The sequence below is a fragment of the Parambassis ranga genome, chromosome 21 (assembly GCF_900634625.1).
Source record: "Parambassis ranga chromosome 21, fParRan2.1, whole genome shotgun sequence".
Classification (NCBI taxonomy): Eukaryota; Metazoa; Chordata; class Actinopteri; family Ambassidae; genus Parambassis; species Parambassis ranga.
In genome coordinates this window covers 8348672-8365243 of record NC_041041.1, presented here as the reverse complement: position 1 = coordinate 8365243, position 16572 = coordinate 8348672, and the positions used below count along the sequence as shown (strand labels likewise).

At 40.5% G+C, this 16572-nt stretch overlaps 2 protein-coding genes across 3 annotated transcripts; one reads left to right on the top strand and one right to left on the bottom strand.

The window, feature by feature from the left end:
- The first annotated feature begins 1037 nt into the window (after window positions 1–1037).
- Window positions 1038–4749, top strand: LOC114426084 (B- and T-lymphocyte attenuator-like). The gene is made up of 6 exons (XM_028393238.1): window positions 1038–1159; window positions 2197–2514; window positions 2585–2638; window positions 2716–2835; window positions 2912–2943; window positions 3835–4749. Exons 1-6 carry the CDS (start codon window positions 1090–1092, stop codon window positions 4132–4134), a joined length of 894 nt encoding a protein of 297 aa, XP_028249039.1. The 5' UTR covers window positions 1038–1089; the 3' UTR covers window positions 4135–4749.
- Window positions 4750–6193: 1444 nt separating this feature from the next.
- LOC114426083 (OX-2 membrane glycoprotein) lies at window positions 6194–16566 on the bottom strand. 2 transcript variants are annotated; one of them, XM_028393235.1, is made up of 7 exons: window positions 16412–16566; window positions 15679–15759; window positions 15272–15592; window positions 13411–13740; window positions 10031–10315; window positions 8807–8908; window positions 6194–7791 (listed from the first exon to the last, which is right to left on the bottom strand). In XM_028393235.1, the coding sequence occupies exons 2-7, from the start codon at window positions 15749–15751 to the stop codon at window positions 7775–7777; spliced, it is 1128 nt and encodes a 375-aa protein (XP_028249036.1). In that variant the 5' UTR covers window positions 15752–15759; window positions 16412–16566; the 3' UTR covers window positions 6194–7774. The 2 variants fall into 2 exon arrangements, with proteins under 2 accessions (XP_028249036.1, XP_028249038.1); XM_028393237.1 differs by having other exon boundaries at window positions 6198–7807.
- Between the last annotated feature and the right edge of the window lie 6 nt (window positions 16567–16572).

Genomic DNA, 16572 nt, shown 5'->3' with positions numbered 1-16572 from the left:
AGATATGAACAATATGAAGTGGTTTTTCGATACCATCATTTCAGAGTCACGGATGGCATCCATGCAGTCTCCCTTCTCATCGATAAGAGGAATTGCACTGAATGCTCTGTTTTCTGGTCTTCCTCCTGCTGGCGCTTGGTCATTCAGGGGTTGCTCAGTTTACACTTCTTCACCGGGAAGAGAGCAAAAATAAAAAATATTTATATTGATGCTTTCAGGGTCAATCAACTTCATGGATTCTACAGAAAGAAAATGCCCTTTATTCATACCAGTAAGTGTACAACAAAACTACAAAAAAACACTTTAAGCATTACAAACTGCTGTTTGAAAAATGACGGGCGTATGTGTAGAACAGCAGACACAGACAGACCAAGGTGCCAGCACACATGATCACTACCTGGTCTGTGGGAAACACTGTAACTTCAGATTGCAGGTCAAGGGCAGCAGAGCCAGCTTTTCAGGTTAGTTTCTAAGAACATGAGACATATGTTTAGGCCAAATAAACAGTGTACCAGCCCACTGTTGTGTGTTTTTTCTTAAAATGTGAGATATAAAGGTATAAAACAAAAGAGGTATTTAAAAAACGTATCTAATAAGTCTACTTGCAGTAATCTCAAATACAGCAGGGGGCAGTGTTGGGAAATTGATAAAATCGACTAATAAGATCATACCCACACTCTGCAATTGAGAGACCAGGCATATTCCATCTGGTTGCATTTAAGAAGTGCAGTGGCATATTTACTTTAAGAAATAAGTAGGTGTTGAACAGTGTTTCCATCCAGCCGGTCATGTTATCCGACAGTCTGAACATCTTCTTAGACTGTACAGTGCCAGTAAATAGTGTTTTAGCACCTCTCTAAATTAGTGGCTTTCTGAGAACAGAATGACAGAGGTAAAACTCGGTACCTTTTTCTTACCACAGGTGCACAATGGAAACTTTATGTCATGACATACTGAAATATGTGTGTCTGAGCAAGATGGTCTTAGTGGGAGGTCAGGAAGTGGTGAGCCTGACATGAGAGAAATGAGCCCCTGCAGCACAACAGTAGATTAAATGAAAGGTTTGAGGTGCTGAGTTTGTTGAGCTTCATGGGTGGATTTATCTATCTGTTAATCTGTGGCTGCTTTATGTGCGTCTGTGCTGATGGAAGACATAAAGGTAAACTTTGACATGTTTCATTGGTGATGTGACTTTCAAGAGACTGACGGGACATTTTTAGACCACAGTACATTGAAGGAGTATCTATATATGGGCTTTAAATATCTATAAGACAGTTCAGGAAGAACAGGGCAATAACATACTGTGTTTTTGAAATATGTATTCATTTACCTGTTTAATGATATACACATGTATTATTATAGAAATGTAAACTTCATTGTATTTATGGGTTGTGGAGTTTTTTGTTGTGCCAAAATATACTTTTATGCTCAAATCATTACAAGTAATATATAAAACTCTGTGTAAGTCAGTGTGGGAAGAGTTCTTCCTCCTCTGATCCATTTTTTCTGAGGTTTTCAGTTTTTTTCAACTGAACTTATATTCAACAGTCTAAAAACAAAATTGACTCATATTCACCAAAGAAGATTAACATTAACGAGCAGAGGTTGCTCTCGAATCTGTTGGGGCCCCTGGCTAAGCAATCTGACAACATCAGAAAGCTTTAAATGTTCCTTTCGCTTGTTGTTGTCATTAGAAATGAACGACACTTGCAGCAGCATGAGTGAGTGGAGTCAGACTAGGCTCGCAAAGGGAGGTCTCCTACTGTCAGTCCAGTTTTTTTTTTTCGGATTGCCACTGCTGTAGTTTATAAATTGTTGACATTTGTACCCCTGTCTACTCCGGGGCTACAGGCAGTTGCCTACCTAGCCTGCTGGTAAATGGCTGATTAATGCCTGCATAGCTACAGTGGGATGTACCTTTTTTTACTCATAGCGATTGGTGTCTTTTTAACTATAAAAGTGGAGAATGAGAATTAGGATTGTGGAATAGATCATTACACTACAAAATAAATCAATCAGTATACATAAATTCTGCTGTAAGTCACAAGCTTGTTATGTAGCTAACATGGCAACACCTAATGTTCATCTTCCTGTCTTGATGTGTAGCTTGGAGCAGATGCAGCCGCAGACATGCTTCAAAAGTAGAATCTTAAAATTCAAATTCATAGATCATAACTGATTTTTTTTTTTTTTCAGATGTTTCTACATGTGAAATTGAGCTTCTGGTCCGGAGACAAACGGTGTTTAGAGCTGCCCTCGGACAACATGTGATTGTCAAATGTCCCGTCAAACACTGTGGACAATCACCCAATGTCACCTGGTGTAAACTCCTGAACACGAACAACTGTGAACGGATTCATGAATCTAACAATACAGAAATAATACAGAAGCATGTGAAGGATAAACTGATCTCACACCTGACTTTCAAGCAGATTTCCATTAATGATGACGGCCTGTACAGGTGTCAAGTCCACGGTGGCGCAGTCAGTCACGCCATCAACATCTCAGTTTCAGGTAGTTGTTTTTCACAGTAAAATATGAATGTATCTGATGACGTGATTCAAGCTGATGTTTTTCCTCTAAGTCACAGACGATGAGCCTGAAAACATCATTCCATCTTATTATGATGATGAGACAGGTAAGAGCTTATAGTTGTTAGCTCATTTATGCAGATATGGACTTTAAGAGAATTGATCTGTTGATCCTCTGTTGCAGCTCAGTTACAGGGTCCTCCATGTAATAGGCCCTGGCTGCCATACTTGTACATCTGTGTCAGCGTCGTCCTCACGGTGATCGCGCTGACCGTCATAGCCTTCCGTTTTAATGGCTGGAAAAGTAAGAATATCATGTGGAAAAATCAAAACTCTACATTTTACCAGCTAAAACAATTGTTTGTTTGTCTCCTTTACAGGAAATCTGACTGTGAGCCGTGCAAAGACAAAGGTAAAGTGCACTAACTGGCTGTGAAGTGCGATTACACAACTCAATGCACAGGAACCATACACTAAAACACCAAAACTCTAATGGCCGGCCTTCATAGAATCTGTTGACTCTAAGTGCAGATAAGTTCCCCCAAAATATATACCACAGGTGTATAAAAGGAAACACCCACCATTCTCCTAGCTACCATGACAATGAGTCTAGCCACAACCAGCAGAGTGCTAGCAACGCAATAAACACCAGCAGTTTCAATTGTTTGTTAACCTGACAAAGGTAGGCGGTCCTTCACCAGCTATGTTTATATTACACGCCTCTCTTTGACAGCTTTGTACCATACTGCAATGTGCACATCGACACTTTCACTTGTCACCTATCACCAACAACATTCATTCATACTTGATGGCTCAACGATGCTCGGTGTGTGTGTGTGTGTGTGTGTGTGTGTGTGTGTAGGGTAAAAGTCAATCCTGTTGTCACTCATATCATATGACCACAAATCAAATAGGTCCTCAAGTGAAGTCTGAACATTTGGATGTTTTACCAACACACGACATTATGCTACGTGAACAGAACATATGATCAAATTGTCGAGCATCATTGGAACATGCTACTGATACAGCTGTAAAAGTCACAGTAAGAAGGCACATTATCGTGGGAGTACACGCAACACAGTGGGTGTTGTCCAAGGTTTCAGTCCACCTGACACTGTCAGCTGTTTTGTTTTCACATCCAGTTGCATTTGGCATAAAAACAACTGGTTAGGAAACAAAACATGATAAGTGTTTAGGTAAAGCTCATCTTAAAACACACAAATTTGGTACTGAAATATCAGTATTCATGTTAAATGGTTTTAATGGTTCATGTAATGGTTTATTCTGTTTCTTTGTGTCATAGGTAATGTCCACACAGGTGATACCAGACCTCCCCAGGAGGAGCGCTCCTCCCACTCCTGTCCTGCAAACCCACTTCTCGGTTCTGAATGACATCTACTCTCCAAGTTCTGCATTAACACCGAATCCACCACCCACTGGGAACCAGGCTGCTGTTGGCAGCACAGCGGAGAAAGGCCGAGGGTCAGACTGTGCAGTGTATGCTGCCATCAACCATAGACAGTCCGGGACACCAGCCAGAAAACAACAGCGCAATGCCAAACAAGAGAAAGACCCAGAATATGCTGTAATCCGTCTTCCCTGAATATTTTTGATGTTGATGAAATGGTGGGAAAAAAAGTACACGGAGGTGTCATGGAAACAATCAACCACAGTGCAGACGTGAATGAAGGTTTGTGGTCAGGCTGAGTGTCGTCTTAAGTCGACCTTGCAGGACCAGAAGCAGCAGCGAGTGTGTTCTCTCATGCTCAGGTCTGTTCCAGGCAGGGCTGCTGTTGATGATCAATCTCTTGTAATTTTCTTTTTCTTGCAGTATTTGCGTGACTTGGAGGAATTTTTTAAAAATGTATTTAATACTGTTGGCCAAAGTTTAGTGCAATCTTTCTGACTTGATGTGAGGTTTGGGTGGTTTGCTATCTTGTGAAACAAAAAAAAACAAAAAATCACTTTGCAACATAATTCTTGGCTTTTTTTGAACATTCCTTTTAGTGGAGCTCATTAGTTGGATATTTTAAAAAAAGAATTGCTCCATCTATTAACCTATTTGTGAAATACAGCCTAACTTAACAAGCCCAGAGGTGATTTTTTTTCCTTTTTTCTCACATCTCAGTGCTTATGCCTGACAAACACACCATTGTGGTTTAACTCAAATGTGCAGCGCTTCCTGATGTTTACATCACACCTCAACCACATATGGTTTAAAGGCAGAGAGGTGATGGTGTCTTTATGGTTGTCGTCAAGGTGATATTTACTATTTACTGTCTTTTAACTTTAATCATGACAGACAGAGCGCATGTTAACTACAATCACAAGGTGTATGAACTAAATATGAAACAGGAGACTTAAGGAAAATGTCTTTCTAAAATAAAACAGGAAGTACAAAAATCTGGACTCTAACTACCAGTATACATTTTCTTTTTCAACAAAAGCTAGAAACTAAAAACAAAAAACCATGACTCAAAAACCAAGCTGTGCTTTTCTATGTTATATAACAGGCAGGATATAACTGTCCTGTGTGACACGTGCAACAAGGTCAGACACATTCTGTGTCCTTTATTTTGCCTCTACATTTAATCTGTTAGAGGAATCTCAATTGAAACGATCAGTATCAGTATCGAAGGGATTTCTGTTCCCACGCTGTCCCGCTCACCACATCTGTGTCACATGGACAAACAGGGTGGTTATTTATTATGATCTCCAGGGGACCACAGTATTACCTTAGATGCTCTAAATCACCATCACAAATGGCACCTATTAAACAAATGCACACACAAAAAAATACCGACTCTGACTGGAAGGTGAGGAGTTAAATGCAGCCTGTATGCTGAGCTGCATACGTGAAATGAGTCGACGAATTGAGTGGAAATTTTTTCATCTCAGTAATGGTATCTGGTCTGGTAGCAACAGCTCCCACACACGTTTTGTTTGTACTTTCTCTCTCTCTTTCACACACACACGCTTTGGTAATTGTATTTCTTCTATGGTGGACAAAGCCCTGATTCAGACTGCAAAGAGACACAGAGTGTGGAGGATTGTGCGAAGGCAGCAGCGAAGGCAGGACTGATTAAATCGGGTCTGAGGTCACTGAGAGTGAGTTTGAAGTGCTGCAGCTTCAAAACTGTCTGACACAGCAGCGATGGATGCTTGTGGTCCTGTTCCAAAGTACAGTCTAAGAAACAGACACTACAGCACTGTGATATTCAGATTTAGAACGCATGACGCACAGCGGCTTTAAGGTCACTCAGGGCCTTCACTTCCTCTCGCAAGTGAAGTAAGAATTTGTTCAACCACCTGTTTTTTGTTTTGTCATATTATACAATCTTACCACAGTGTGACCTCTGCACACACAGTCCTCTCACACACACAATTTCTTCACTTGAAAATATACACTCATATTGAGGCATGCAGACCGCTCATGGGAACAAACAGGGTTTCAGTCTTTGGAGATTCTGTCAACACAGATTATTGACTGCGGCCTTATCGCTAAAGACATGGTTAAAATACACAGTTATCACACTGAAGAACCAATCAATTAGAAGCAAAGGCTTTTTTACGTAAATATTTTTAATATTATATAACATATTGAAATGTACATAACACCTGGCTGCTGTTTTTATTCATGTGATATTTATTTGAAGTAATCGGATCTGTACTTATCCTATATATTTATACAAGAGCTGACTCAAACACACATACCTCAAGGAAAATACAAACTCTGAATGTTATCCTGGAAACTAAAAGTGTGTGTGTGTGTGTTCTGTAAAGTCCACCATAACCCTTCTGGCTTGGGATTAAAAAAACAAAAGACGAAGAAGAAGGAGCATCTGGCAACCAGGTTTGGCACACCAGACAAGAATCTGATGTTTTTTAGAATTCACTAAGCTGACCTAAAAAAAATGAAAGGGGAGAGACTTTAAAAATTCAGACATGCGTGTTATTATTTTCAAATATTTTTTATTATTATTCTTTACATAGTTGGTCATGATTTATCTCTTTTTCCTGGCTGCAGGGCTTGATGCTACAAGATTATAAAAAGGTGACTTTTATTCTGAAATTTTTTTGCTGGAATTCTGTTTTTTTTTGTTGATAAAGTAAATAACTGATAAATGCAAATGACATGCAGCGTTACTTTACCACAAAGCTCACAGTCTAAGGCGCCCCCTGCACACATGCAGACGTATTACAGAGAAGTGTCGTCGTGTTAAAGGGCAACTTTGATCCATTTAGAAAGAGGCTCACTCTTTTGGATGTTTAACCTGCAGCCCTCGAGTCATTTTTCAAACCAGTAACCACACACACACACACAGAGTACCCAATGAGGACAGACAACAAGACACGCATTCCTGTCAGAGGCACCAAAAAAAGGTTTCAGTGTTACTTCCTCGGGCAATTGATTCAAGCCATCTGACCATGGAATTTAACACACACACACACACACACACACACACACACACACACACATAACACAAACAGACGTAGAAAAATTTGCAATAGATATTATACAAATAAGATGTAAGTATGCAGCCCTTCTAGTTTAGTTTGCACTATCCATAACCTCACTGAACCAGACAGTGAGGGAGCTGTGGCCTTCAGCATGTGTGTGTTTAAAGCTGGGTTATTTAAAAACATCAGGGCAGCCATATTTTTCCTATTAAATGCCATGAAACTTCTCCAAACATCAAAGTGTTGTTTGATCTTGCTAACACTTTGCTGAAGGGTCCTGTAGAGTTTTATTGTTCAAATAGTAACTAAAACAGTTCTGTTAAACATGTGTAAATATATATATATATAAATATATACACACACACTTACAGAAGGACGCCACTGTAGCATTTGCTGGATAAGAAAAATATACAAAAGGCAAGAGCAACAAGACGAAACATTTTTCCCTAAAATCACTGCACCTTAATTTGACCTACAGTGATTCTGCTGTTGGTTATGGAATGTGTGTCCATCAATCAATTATAGTCAGAGAGAGAGAGAGAGAGAGAGAGAAAATCAGTTCAAGAGTTCCTCATAGAGCAAATTCTCACCATGTGAGGACAGCTTGGAGATTATATAAGAGTCAGATGCAGGAGGCAGCAGAGGAGTTGAATGTCATGGTCCAGTCGGTGCTCATAAATAAGATTGTGCTGGACAGGATGAAAAGGTGAACATACAACCAGGAGGACGATGATACTGATGATGATGATGGTGATGAAGGAGAGAAACAGCTCTTCTACTTCTCAGTCTCTGGACTCATCTGAAAGATTAATCAGCTGAAAAGAAACGTGTGCAGAGACATTACAGTGTGTAACACCAACAACACTGAAGAGACCGTGGTTCCCCTGCATGGGGTGTGTCTGTACAGTTCAGGTCCCCTGTGGAGAGATGAGTCTGTGGTGCTCCGTGTGTTTATTAAATCTAACTGCAGGACTCATGCTTCTTAATTTGTCTGCAGAGGCTGCTTCAGCTGTGTTTTGGCTGATGTGCAGATTCCTTCTCAGCCTGTTAGCAATGATGGAGTCCAATCACACATGGACAGAAAGCAGAGCTAACGCAGGCCAGTAAAGTGCCGGTCAGAAGAAGAAGAACAAAGACATGACATGCCTGATACTGTCAAGTGTAGAAGGCATTAGCTTGACATTTATCCAATATGCACTTTACACTGTATCATGCATGTAGAAACATATGCATTTACTGTGCCTAGACTCATTTAGGAGATTATTGAAACTGACTAAGCAGCATTGGGAGCTCACACTGTTATCACTTATTAGATGTTCATCATAGTTTTGTTGCAATCTAACGTGTTAATAAGACTAAACTAAGCTCTGACAGAATTTAAGCTCCTCCATTAACAGCCCATTTCACATTCCACACAGTAATTTGATCCAACTTGTAAAAAAAATAAGATGAATAGACTGTTAAGTGTAATTTATGATAATATAGTGTTTTTCAAAATCTCTGTCCAATTGTTATTTATGAACAGTGTTTTATAGTTGTTGCAGCACATCCCAATGGGCCCCTGTTCCTTTATTGTATCTGAAGCACTCAGGCTGTTTGCCAAAACCCACAATAGGGAGGGGTCCTAAATATTAAACTCTATTGACTTTCAAATCATTTCTTGAGCTTAAGAGACTGATATGAGTGGAAAACTGCAGAAACTTTCCCAAATAAACCAGGAGAACAATATGCATGAAAGAACAGGAGCACTAATGGCCTCAAAATCACATCAAAGACGGAGTGAACCGACGTTGAAATGTTACATTGGTGCTCACCTTCTTTGCGCAAAAAGCACTTCCACAGACAGAAGCAGAGGGACATGACCAGCAGAGCTGCCACTGTGGTGACTGAGATCAGGATGGTGAGGGCCTTCCCAACTAGAAGGGGGAAAAGATCCCATGAGTTTAATCTGCCATAACACTGCTGGTACAACAAGGCCTGCACTACTATAGATCACTGCTGATTACATTTGAGCCTTAATTTATATATTTACTGTCTGATCTCTCTAAGGTGAGCGTTCTTGACCTGTTAACTTAAAAAGAAAGGTTTAGGTTGAAACCACCTGCACGTGTTATATATAAACATCCTGCCCAACTCTGGTAAAAAAATAAAATGTGCTTATGACAGATAGTTGGATGAAAAATGAAAATTTCAACCATTTTCAAGTTAAAGGTAGGAGATTTCATTCTGATGCACTTTTTGTTAAATTAGTGTAACTTCTCTTTACAATCCGATAGCAACCAATTAGTTTGGCAGTTTCGCTTTAAAATGAAGAATATGAATCATCTGTGGAAGCTATAAAATGCTAAAAACATCAGCCAATCCTCCGGGTGGACCCTGCGCTCTCTTCCATGGTGGACAAAGTCACAGACCCCAGCTCGTCTTCAGGTAATGCGTCCATGTGATTGGGAGGCGTGGCTTCAAGGTGAGCTCCGAGAGAAAGGGGCATGTGTTTACTTTCGAAATCTGGCTGACTCACTGAGTTTTCAAAATCTCCTACCCTACCTTTAATGATGATGCTAGCCAGTAATATGTTAGCTTTTCTTAACCAAAACATTCAAAACGTTCAGATCAATGTAAATGTAACAGGCTCTGTGGCAGGTTTACAATAAATACACAATACAAGCTGTGCCTCTCTCTTATCAGTCTGCCAATCCCCAACAAATAGTGCTGGACTGAGTGGAGATTTTGGTCTAGTGTGATCATCATGTGACTCACATGACCTTCAACCATAAAATAGAAGCCACAGTAAAACTGCTACAAACTACATGGAAGCACTTTCATTTGAATTTGATCCATTCCAGTAGGATGATTATTTTATTCCATATATATGTGTGTATTGATCCAGAGCTCAGCTAGAAGAAAAGTGGGTCAGGCTAACCAGATTTCAGTTTCTTGCGCAAAAGCATGTGAAAACTGGGAGGAGCTGGCAGATCATTGGATAAACAGCTGCCTGACTCCAGCCAATAGGATTGCTCCTTGCAGAGGGCATTACTCACTTTTAGTGTTCATGGATACAGCAATGGGTGACTCGAGCCCTTTGTGGTGCACCAAACATTTGACGGACACATCTTTTAGCAGCCCTGATTGGACAGTCAGCGTGCTGATGACCAGAGTGGTCCCGTCGGCCTGGGGGACCAGCGTGGTCGCGGGGGGGCCCATGGTGCGGTTGTCTCTCTCCACGTTCCACACAATCTCAGCAGGAGGTCGCGACACGGAGGTACAGTTAGCCTCGATCACGCCTTGGGACGTGGTCTTGTAGCTCACCTGAGGTTTTGGCAGAACTGGGAGAAAGAAAAAAAGTCTGTTGATACACCTTGGTGGATTGAGTTGGCTCAAAATCATATTTTTGTTTAGTTTGTGATTGGTTTTCATGTAAATGTATTTGGTTAAATTGCTACGATCAGATACCTGGGATAAGATTCTGAATCTGCTAAAGCATGTGAACTCCCTGTTCAGATCCATAAGTAAACGTCTGAGTGTTTTCAATTCTCTGTTCTCAGGGCTGAGCGAGGAATGTGATACAATGGAAGAGAACATTTTTGTTGGCAGATTTAGCCACAGATATTTGGCACTCACAGTTTAAGCATCTTCTCAGAGGTTTCAGGGGATAAAAAAAAAACTCACCCACCACCAGTCTGGATACTGTCAGAGTTTAGGGTGGGGTCAAAGAACACAATCGTGATAAATAATCCAAACCGTAATGATACCCTGCAGAGGCAGTTTTTCCACTTATTAACATCCATCCATTTTTATTCTAAGATATAATATCAATGTTTTTTTCACCTTAACTTTACAACATAATCTCCTGTAATTTATGCTGTAGTTTGATTCAACATTTTAGAGATATGCTTCTGCTTTATTTCAGTCTCAGTTTCAGTGTCTAGAAGATTTTTTCAATAGGTATTTCATTACTATAGTTTAATGTTGATTTTTTTTAAATAGTTAAAATGAAATAGCCTAATGTAAAAATGCTATCAGTTCATTTTGGTGATTTCTCTCTCAAAAATAACTACAATCAAGATACATTAGTGCTGCATTATTTATGGTTGTATTTTATATGTAGTTTTTATCACCAATAATCAATAATTTGATTTTTTAATTACAGTAATTATCATTACATTTCATATATAATGATAATCTGAGTAAATAAGGTTTGCCCCACACGTCTGAAGTTGTGACGCGTGTGTGTTATAATGACTGTAACATGTGCAGAGATTCACATACAGTATTAGATTAGTAATTCCTGCAGAGTACAGTTAAATGTTGATTCTGTAGCCTTCATTGAGAGTCCCTGGCTGAGGAAATCACATCATGTTGTCACCAATCACACCAATATTTGGGACAATAATGATAATGGGACAAAAGAAAGCAGCTTCCTGCCACATCCACAGTGAACTGAAGCCTGCTGGCAGCATGGGACTTTAATGCTGATGTTGCGTTGGCTCTAGGAACACCTACTGTACTGTACAGTTCAATTTCAAACAAAAGCACATCTGTTTCCTGAGATAACTGTGAGAGAAAGGCAACGGGAAAAAAGTGGAAAAGCAATGGAGCACAAAGAGTGAGACGGACAAAGCACAGAGGGACTCACTGTCTGCTGCGAACACTGACACAGTCATGCATCAGGACCTCTCTCCCTGCCTCCATCATTCTCTCCAATGGTCCATTCTTCACATGGACACACTCGTTCTGTGTGCGCCCTGGCCCCGCTGCTGTATATCATGAAAACTTTGAGTACCCACAATCAGGAAGAGGAGATCAACATTCCTGTCTTAATCCCAGGGGTACCTGTCTTTTCCTGCCTGCGAGGTCCAGGCTAAATCTCCGACCGTGTTTGTTTTTCTTCTGTCAGCGCCTACGTCCACTGAATGGACATTCACTCAACAATTATCTGCCTTCATAATTGCACATCTAAAAAACCAAAACAAATGTGACACCATTGTAAAAACAGAGCAGCACAAGACTGATGGCTGCAGCAGAAACAACAGCGATGGAAACACTTAAATTTATGGTTGTAGGGGTGTAGTTCAGTCTGTGAAGCCAGAGTGAACTACGTCAATCTGATGGACTGCTTTGAAATTTGGCTTAAAATTTAGTGTGTAATTTAATACTAACGTTTATGGTCCCCAGCTCAAAACTCCTACTGACTTTATTGGCCCATGACCTTTCATCTTGCAATATCAAATTACATTTTCTGCTTGTCGCACACTTAATTTACTTGTGTGTGAAGTAAATGTCAAAAGACATTAACTTCCACTTGGCATTGGACAGGGCTGCATAGCTTCAAGCCTGGCAATAACAGAATATAAAGATGGACAAACCCACATAATGCTTAGCTGGGAAAGCCCAGATACAGACTTTTGTCAAAATCCAAGATGGCTGCTGTTGTGTTTACCTGTGGATAATCAGCTAAATAAACCTGCAAAATGCGTTGCTACTAGCTAATATTAATAACAATGGTTAAAAAATATTTTTGGGGTTCTCTTATACTAGACAGGGTGTGACCTCATTATCAACTTCCAAAGTAAACGCAGCTATAATGGCAGCTCAGCTCCTCTAAAACCCTGTTCACACTGGGGAAATCAATCCAGCTAGAACAGGATTCTGGCCATATCTGGATATATCCGGATTGTGTTTTTTCTAAGTCTGAACAATGTGAATCTGGATATATCTGGATTGATTGGCTCAAATGTGGCTCAGGTCTGGCAAATGCAGCTGGTGAATCCCGCTAGCGATGTGATACTTCCGGTTCACGGGGACAGTGTCCTGGTTGCTTACAAAAGTCGTATGTAAACAACAATCAAACTACAACAGCTTTGCCCTGAGTTTATTTTCAGCATGGCTACAAAGAATTAAACTACTTTTTGAACCGAAAAAAAAAACAAAAGAATGAGCGACACGTGGTCCTACCACAACCTGAACGGACTCTGTATATTACGAGTGGTTTGGGGGAAACCAAACAAGCCGGATTGAGCACAGACACGTGTGTGATAGCCAGATTTGAAAATAGGTCTGAACGTATCCAGTTTAAAGGGTATCTGGATTCAATCCTACTCTAGCTGGATTGACTTTCTATAGTGTGAACGGGGCCAAAGTGTCCATGAAAACAGTGTGCACAACACAAGGATCTGCCAGGAATACAGCCATCATCAATAAAAGCAGAGGTTGGTTCCATTCTCACACAACAACTTTAGACTGGAATCAATATTCCTCTCTTAACTCGTTTCTTGAAATGAACATTTACATTAGGGAAAGTGCTTTTGCACACTTGCTCACAGCTGCTCTAAAGGATCACTTCAGTTGGGCAGCGACTACTTATTCAGTCCAAGTTCAAGGCTGATTAAAAACAGCAGGAATAAAAAAAAAAGATGTTTACCAAAAGTGGAGAGGCAAACCGTGCCGCTCTTCTGTCCATCGGGGTGTGTCTCATACAGGCAGGTGTAGCAGCCCTCATCTTCGATGGCGACAGGCTGGATGGTGAGCTTGCTGTCAGAAAGAGAGGCAGTGAGCCAGACTCTTCCCTGGTATGGCGGCTCAATCATGGGATCACTCCGCTTTGCAAAGGACGCCACCTCTGTGTGGTCTCCCTGTGGTGAGATGTGCTTCCATACAATGTGCTGCACCTTTTCAGGCAAATTGTATGAGCAGGAAAGGGAGGCTTTCTTGCCGCTCACCGCTGTTTTGTTGCTGTCAGCGGTGACTGAAGCTGGGGATTAAAGAAAAAACAATGGATGGATGAGGAGAAAAGATATGGAAGAGAACAGTGAGAGACAATGTTCAAAATTCAGAAATATGAGGCACCCAAACAGAAACCCATGAGTGGAATCTGCAGCAGCTGGTTCTGGTTAGCAGAATGAGCCCTCCTTCTCCCACTGCTCCACAGCTCTTTATTAACATGACTGGCTGAGTCTCAACAGGCTTATCAGCTTGTGTTCAGAAGTTAGCAGTGGTTATAAGGACAACTGTATTCACATATTTTCATTTTTAATGGCTGGGTGCACTGGGCAGGCATTCAAAAGTAGTTTAACTGTGAAAGAGCAATACTGGAAACTGAGTCCTGACATCCATCTTTTATGACTCTCATGTGAGCATCTTTGCGTTACTCCTCACTTACACTGATTTATATTAAAAAAGTTTCACCAACAAATTCAAACTCAAAAACAGAAAACAGATGTGAGTGATACAGGCACAGAGGACGTCATCTCTGGTTCGTACCTCAGACTCTGAATACCTGAGCTCCTCAGTCTGTCTCTGAGGGGGAGATCTGTCTCCCTTCTCTGTGTCACCAGGATCATTACTCAAGCTGGTGTCAAGGAGGATTCTCCCACCCAGTTCATGACCTGTGTCACGATGCACAGCCTTTAGTTTTTTTATTTATTAGTATATTTTTCCTTTTTTCCCCCATCACAGTGTCAGCCATAAAAAACAAATACAGCTACCTTCATCACTGTATACAGGGACACTGCTATTCAAACAGTGATGATCGGCAGAACGAAGCGTTAATATAACTTGATTGGCAGAGTTCCAGTCGCTCTAACGCTTGCTGTTTGCAAATTACAGCTGATTTTACAAACTAATGAAAGCCAGATCCATGCGGCGTATGTTACTAAGTTACAGCCGACGTTACTTTGCTTGCAAATGTCATCAATAGCACTGGATACAACAGTAGGCTAGCTTATTATCTTGTCATCCAGCATGATCATGATGCAAACATGCTGTGTGTTATGGAGATTTAAGCCAGCATAGAATAACTGTATGCAAACAGAAAGGCAGGAGCAGTTAGCCAGCTAGGTCTAGGTAGTTGCCATGGATCTGGCGTTAGTTCTTTCATATTGAACTACAAAAGGGCAAGACTACAAAAGTATAAAGGTACAACAAACCATGTACCATATATTCTGCTTCTAGGTGCGTGTATGTGTACGTAAGAGTTTTTTGCCTTGTATATATTGTATTTATTGTTCGTTGATATGCTGCTACTACAACTTCATTTCCCCACAGGGATTAATAAAGTAATTCTTAATCTTAATCTTATATGGTTGATGCTTATTACCACATCTGGAGGTGTGACCATGCATGTGAGCACAAGCAACGAGATGCTGACTGTAGTTCAATCCACGTTATTTATGATCCTCCTGCACTCTGATTACTAATTATTGATCAATGATCTGTGTCTTAGTGGAAATACTGATTGTCAGTTTAGACATAAATAGATGTATTTCTGTTTAACAATTACTCACCAGTAACAGTGAGACAGGTCTGTCCCTGCTTTGAGCCAGAAGGATGCAGTTCAAAGATGCAGGTGTAGCATCCTTCATCACGGAACCCCACCCTGCGAATAGTTATAGCCGAGGTGTCCTTGGGAGAAGTGGCGAGCTCCACGTGCTGCTGTCCACTCACGCTGTCTCTGTTGCCAGGCTGGTAGGTCAGCAAGGTCTGATTCTGGACATCCAGCCAAAGCACTTGCTTCAAGGATTCACCTCGTTCCCTTGAAACAGTGCAGGTCAGAGTGAAGGGCTTCTCCACTGGAGCTACCAGGTACGCCGGTGCCGTTACTCTGCCTGGAACATCCATCAACTGGTTAATCTCATATAGGAATAATAATCTGTCATATTAGGGTGTTCTTAGCTTGGTGTGACAGACTCACCCTGTAGTTTTCCCACTGCCAGAAGGAGTAACCACACCTGCAGACTGTTCCTACAAGAGGCTTGGACTGTCATCTTCTTCACTGCTTATTCAACAGAGAGATTTCATGAACCATTATTCAGGCACCAGCCTCAAACTAACTGAAACTCTCCTGATGGTACCAGCGACAATATGCTGGCAGCATGTTCAAATGCATTCAAACAGGCCAGACGTTGCCCAGTGAAATTCAAAATATGTTCTATAAAAGCACCATTCACATCTTTTATAGTAGAAAAAGCAGAAATACCAACATTTATGAATACAATTAGGACACAGTTGTAAGCAAAAGGACTCCATTTAACTTGTTGTAAATCTTAAGTCATTTATTTTATCTCAATATGTTTAATTTAATATAACAATAGCCTATCTTTGGTTATTAAATTAAAAAATACAATATTTTTTATCATAAAGTGGATTAGAAGGATCATCATGATATTTAAGTAGGCCTATCTTAGAGTTTAAATTTGCATAGTATCAGGGCGTTTTATTAAAATTTGGACTGATTTTCTTCTGACATATCAGTATGCTAGGGTGAAATTAAACAGTTAACAAGCAAATTCACTCACTACAAAACAAATTATCTGTAATTATTAGGTTGCATTAAAGTTGTACATTTTGAGATTTTATGAAATCATCTGTTGTTAATAAGGACATCAAGCTGAAAGCGCCATCAAGCATGATATTCGGACACTTACCTCTTGTTTCCTTTACAAAACTAAAAGCCTTTAACAGTTTAAGATCTACCGTAGAGGTAACATCTCGTGCATCCTAATGGTCCACAAGTCTTAGAACTCCACAACAATCCACAAACTATTTTTACCCATCCAAATGTCTTCTGCCGTGCGCACCGCCGACA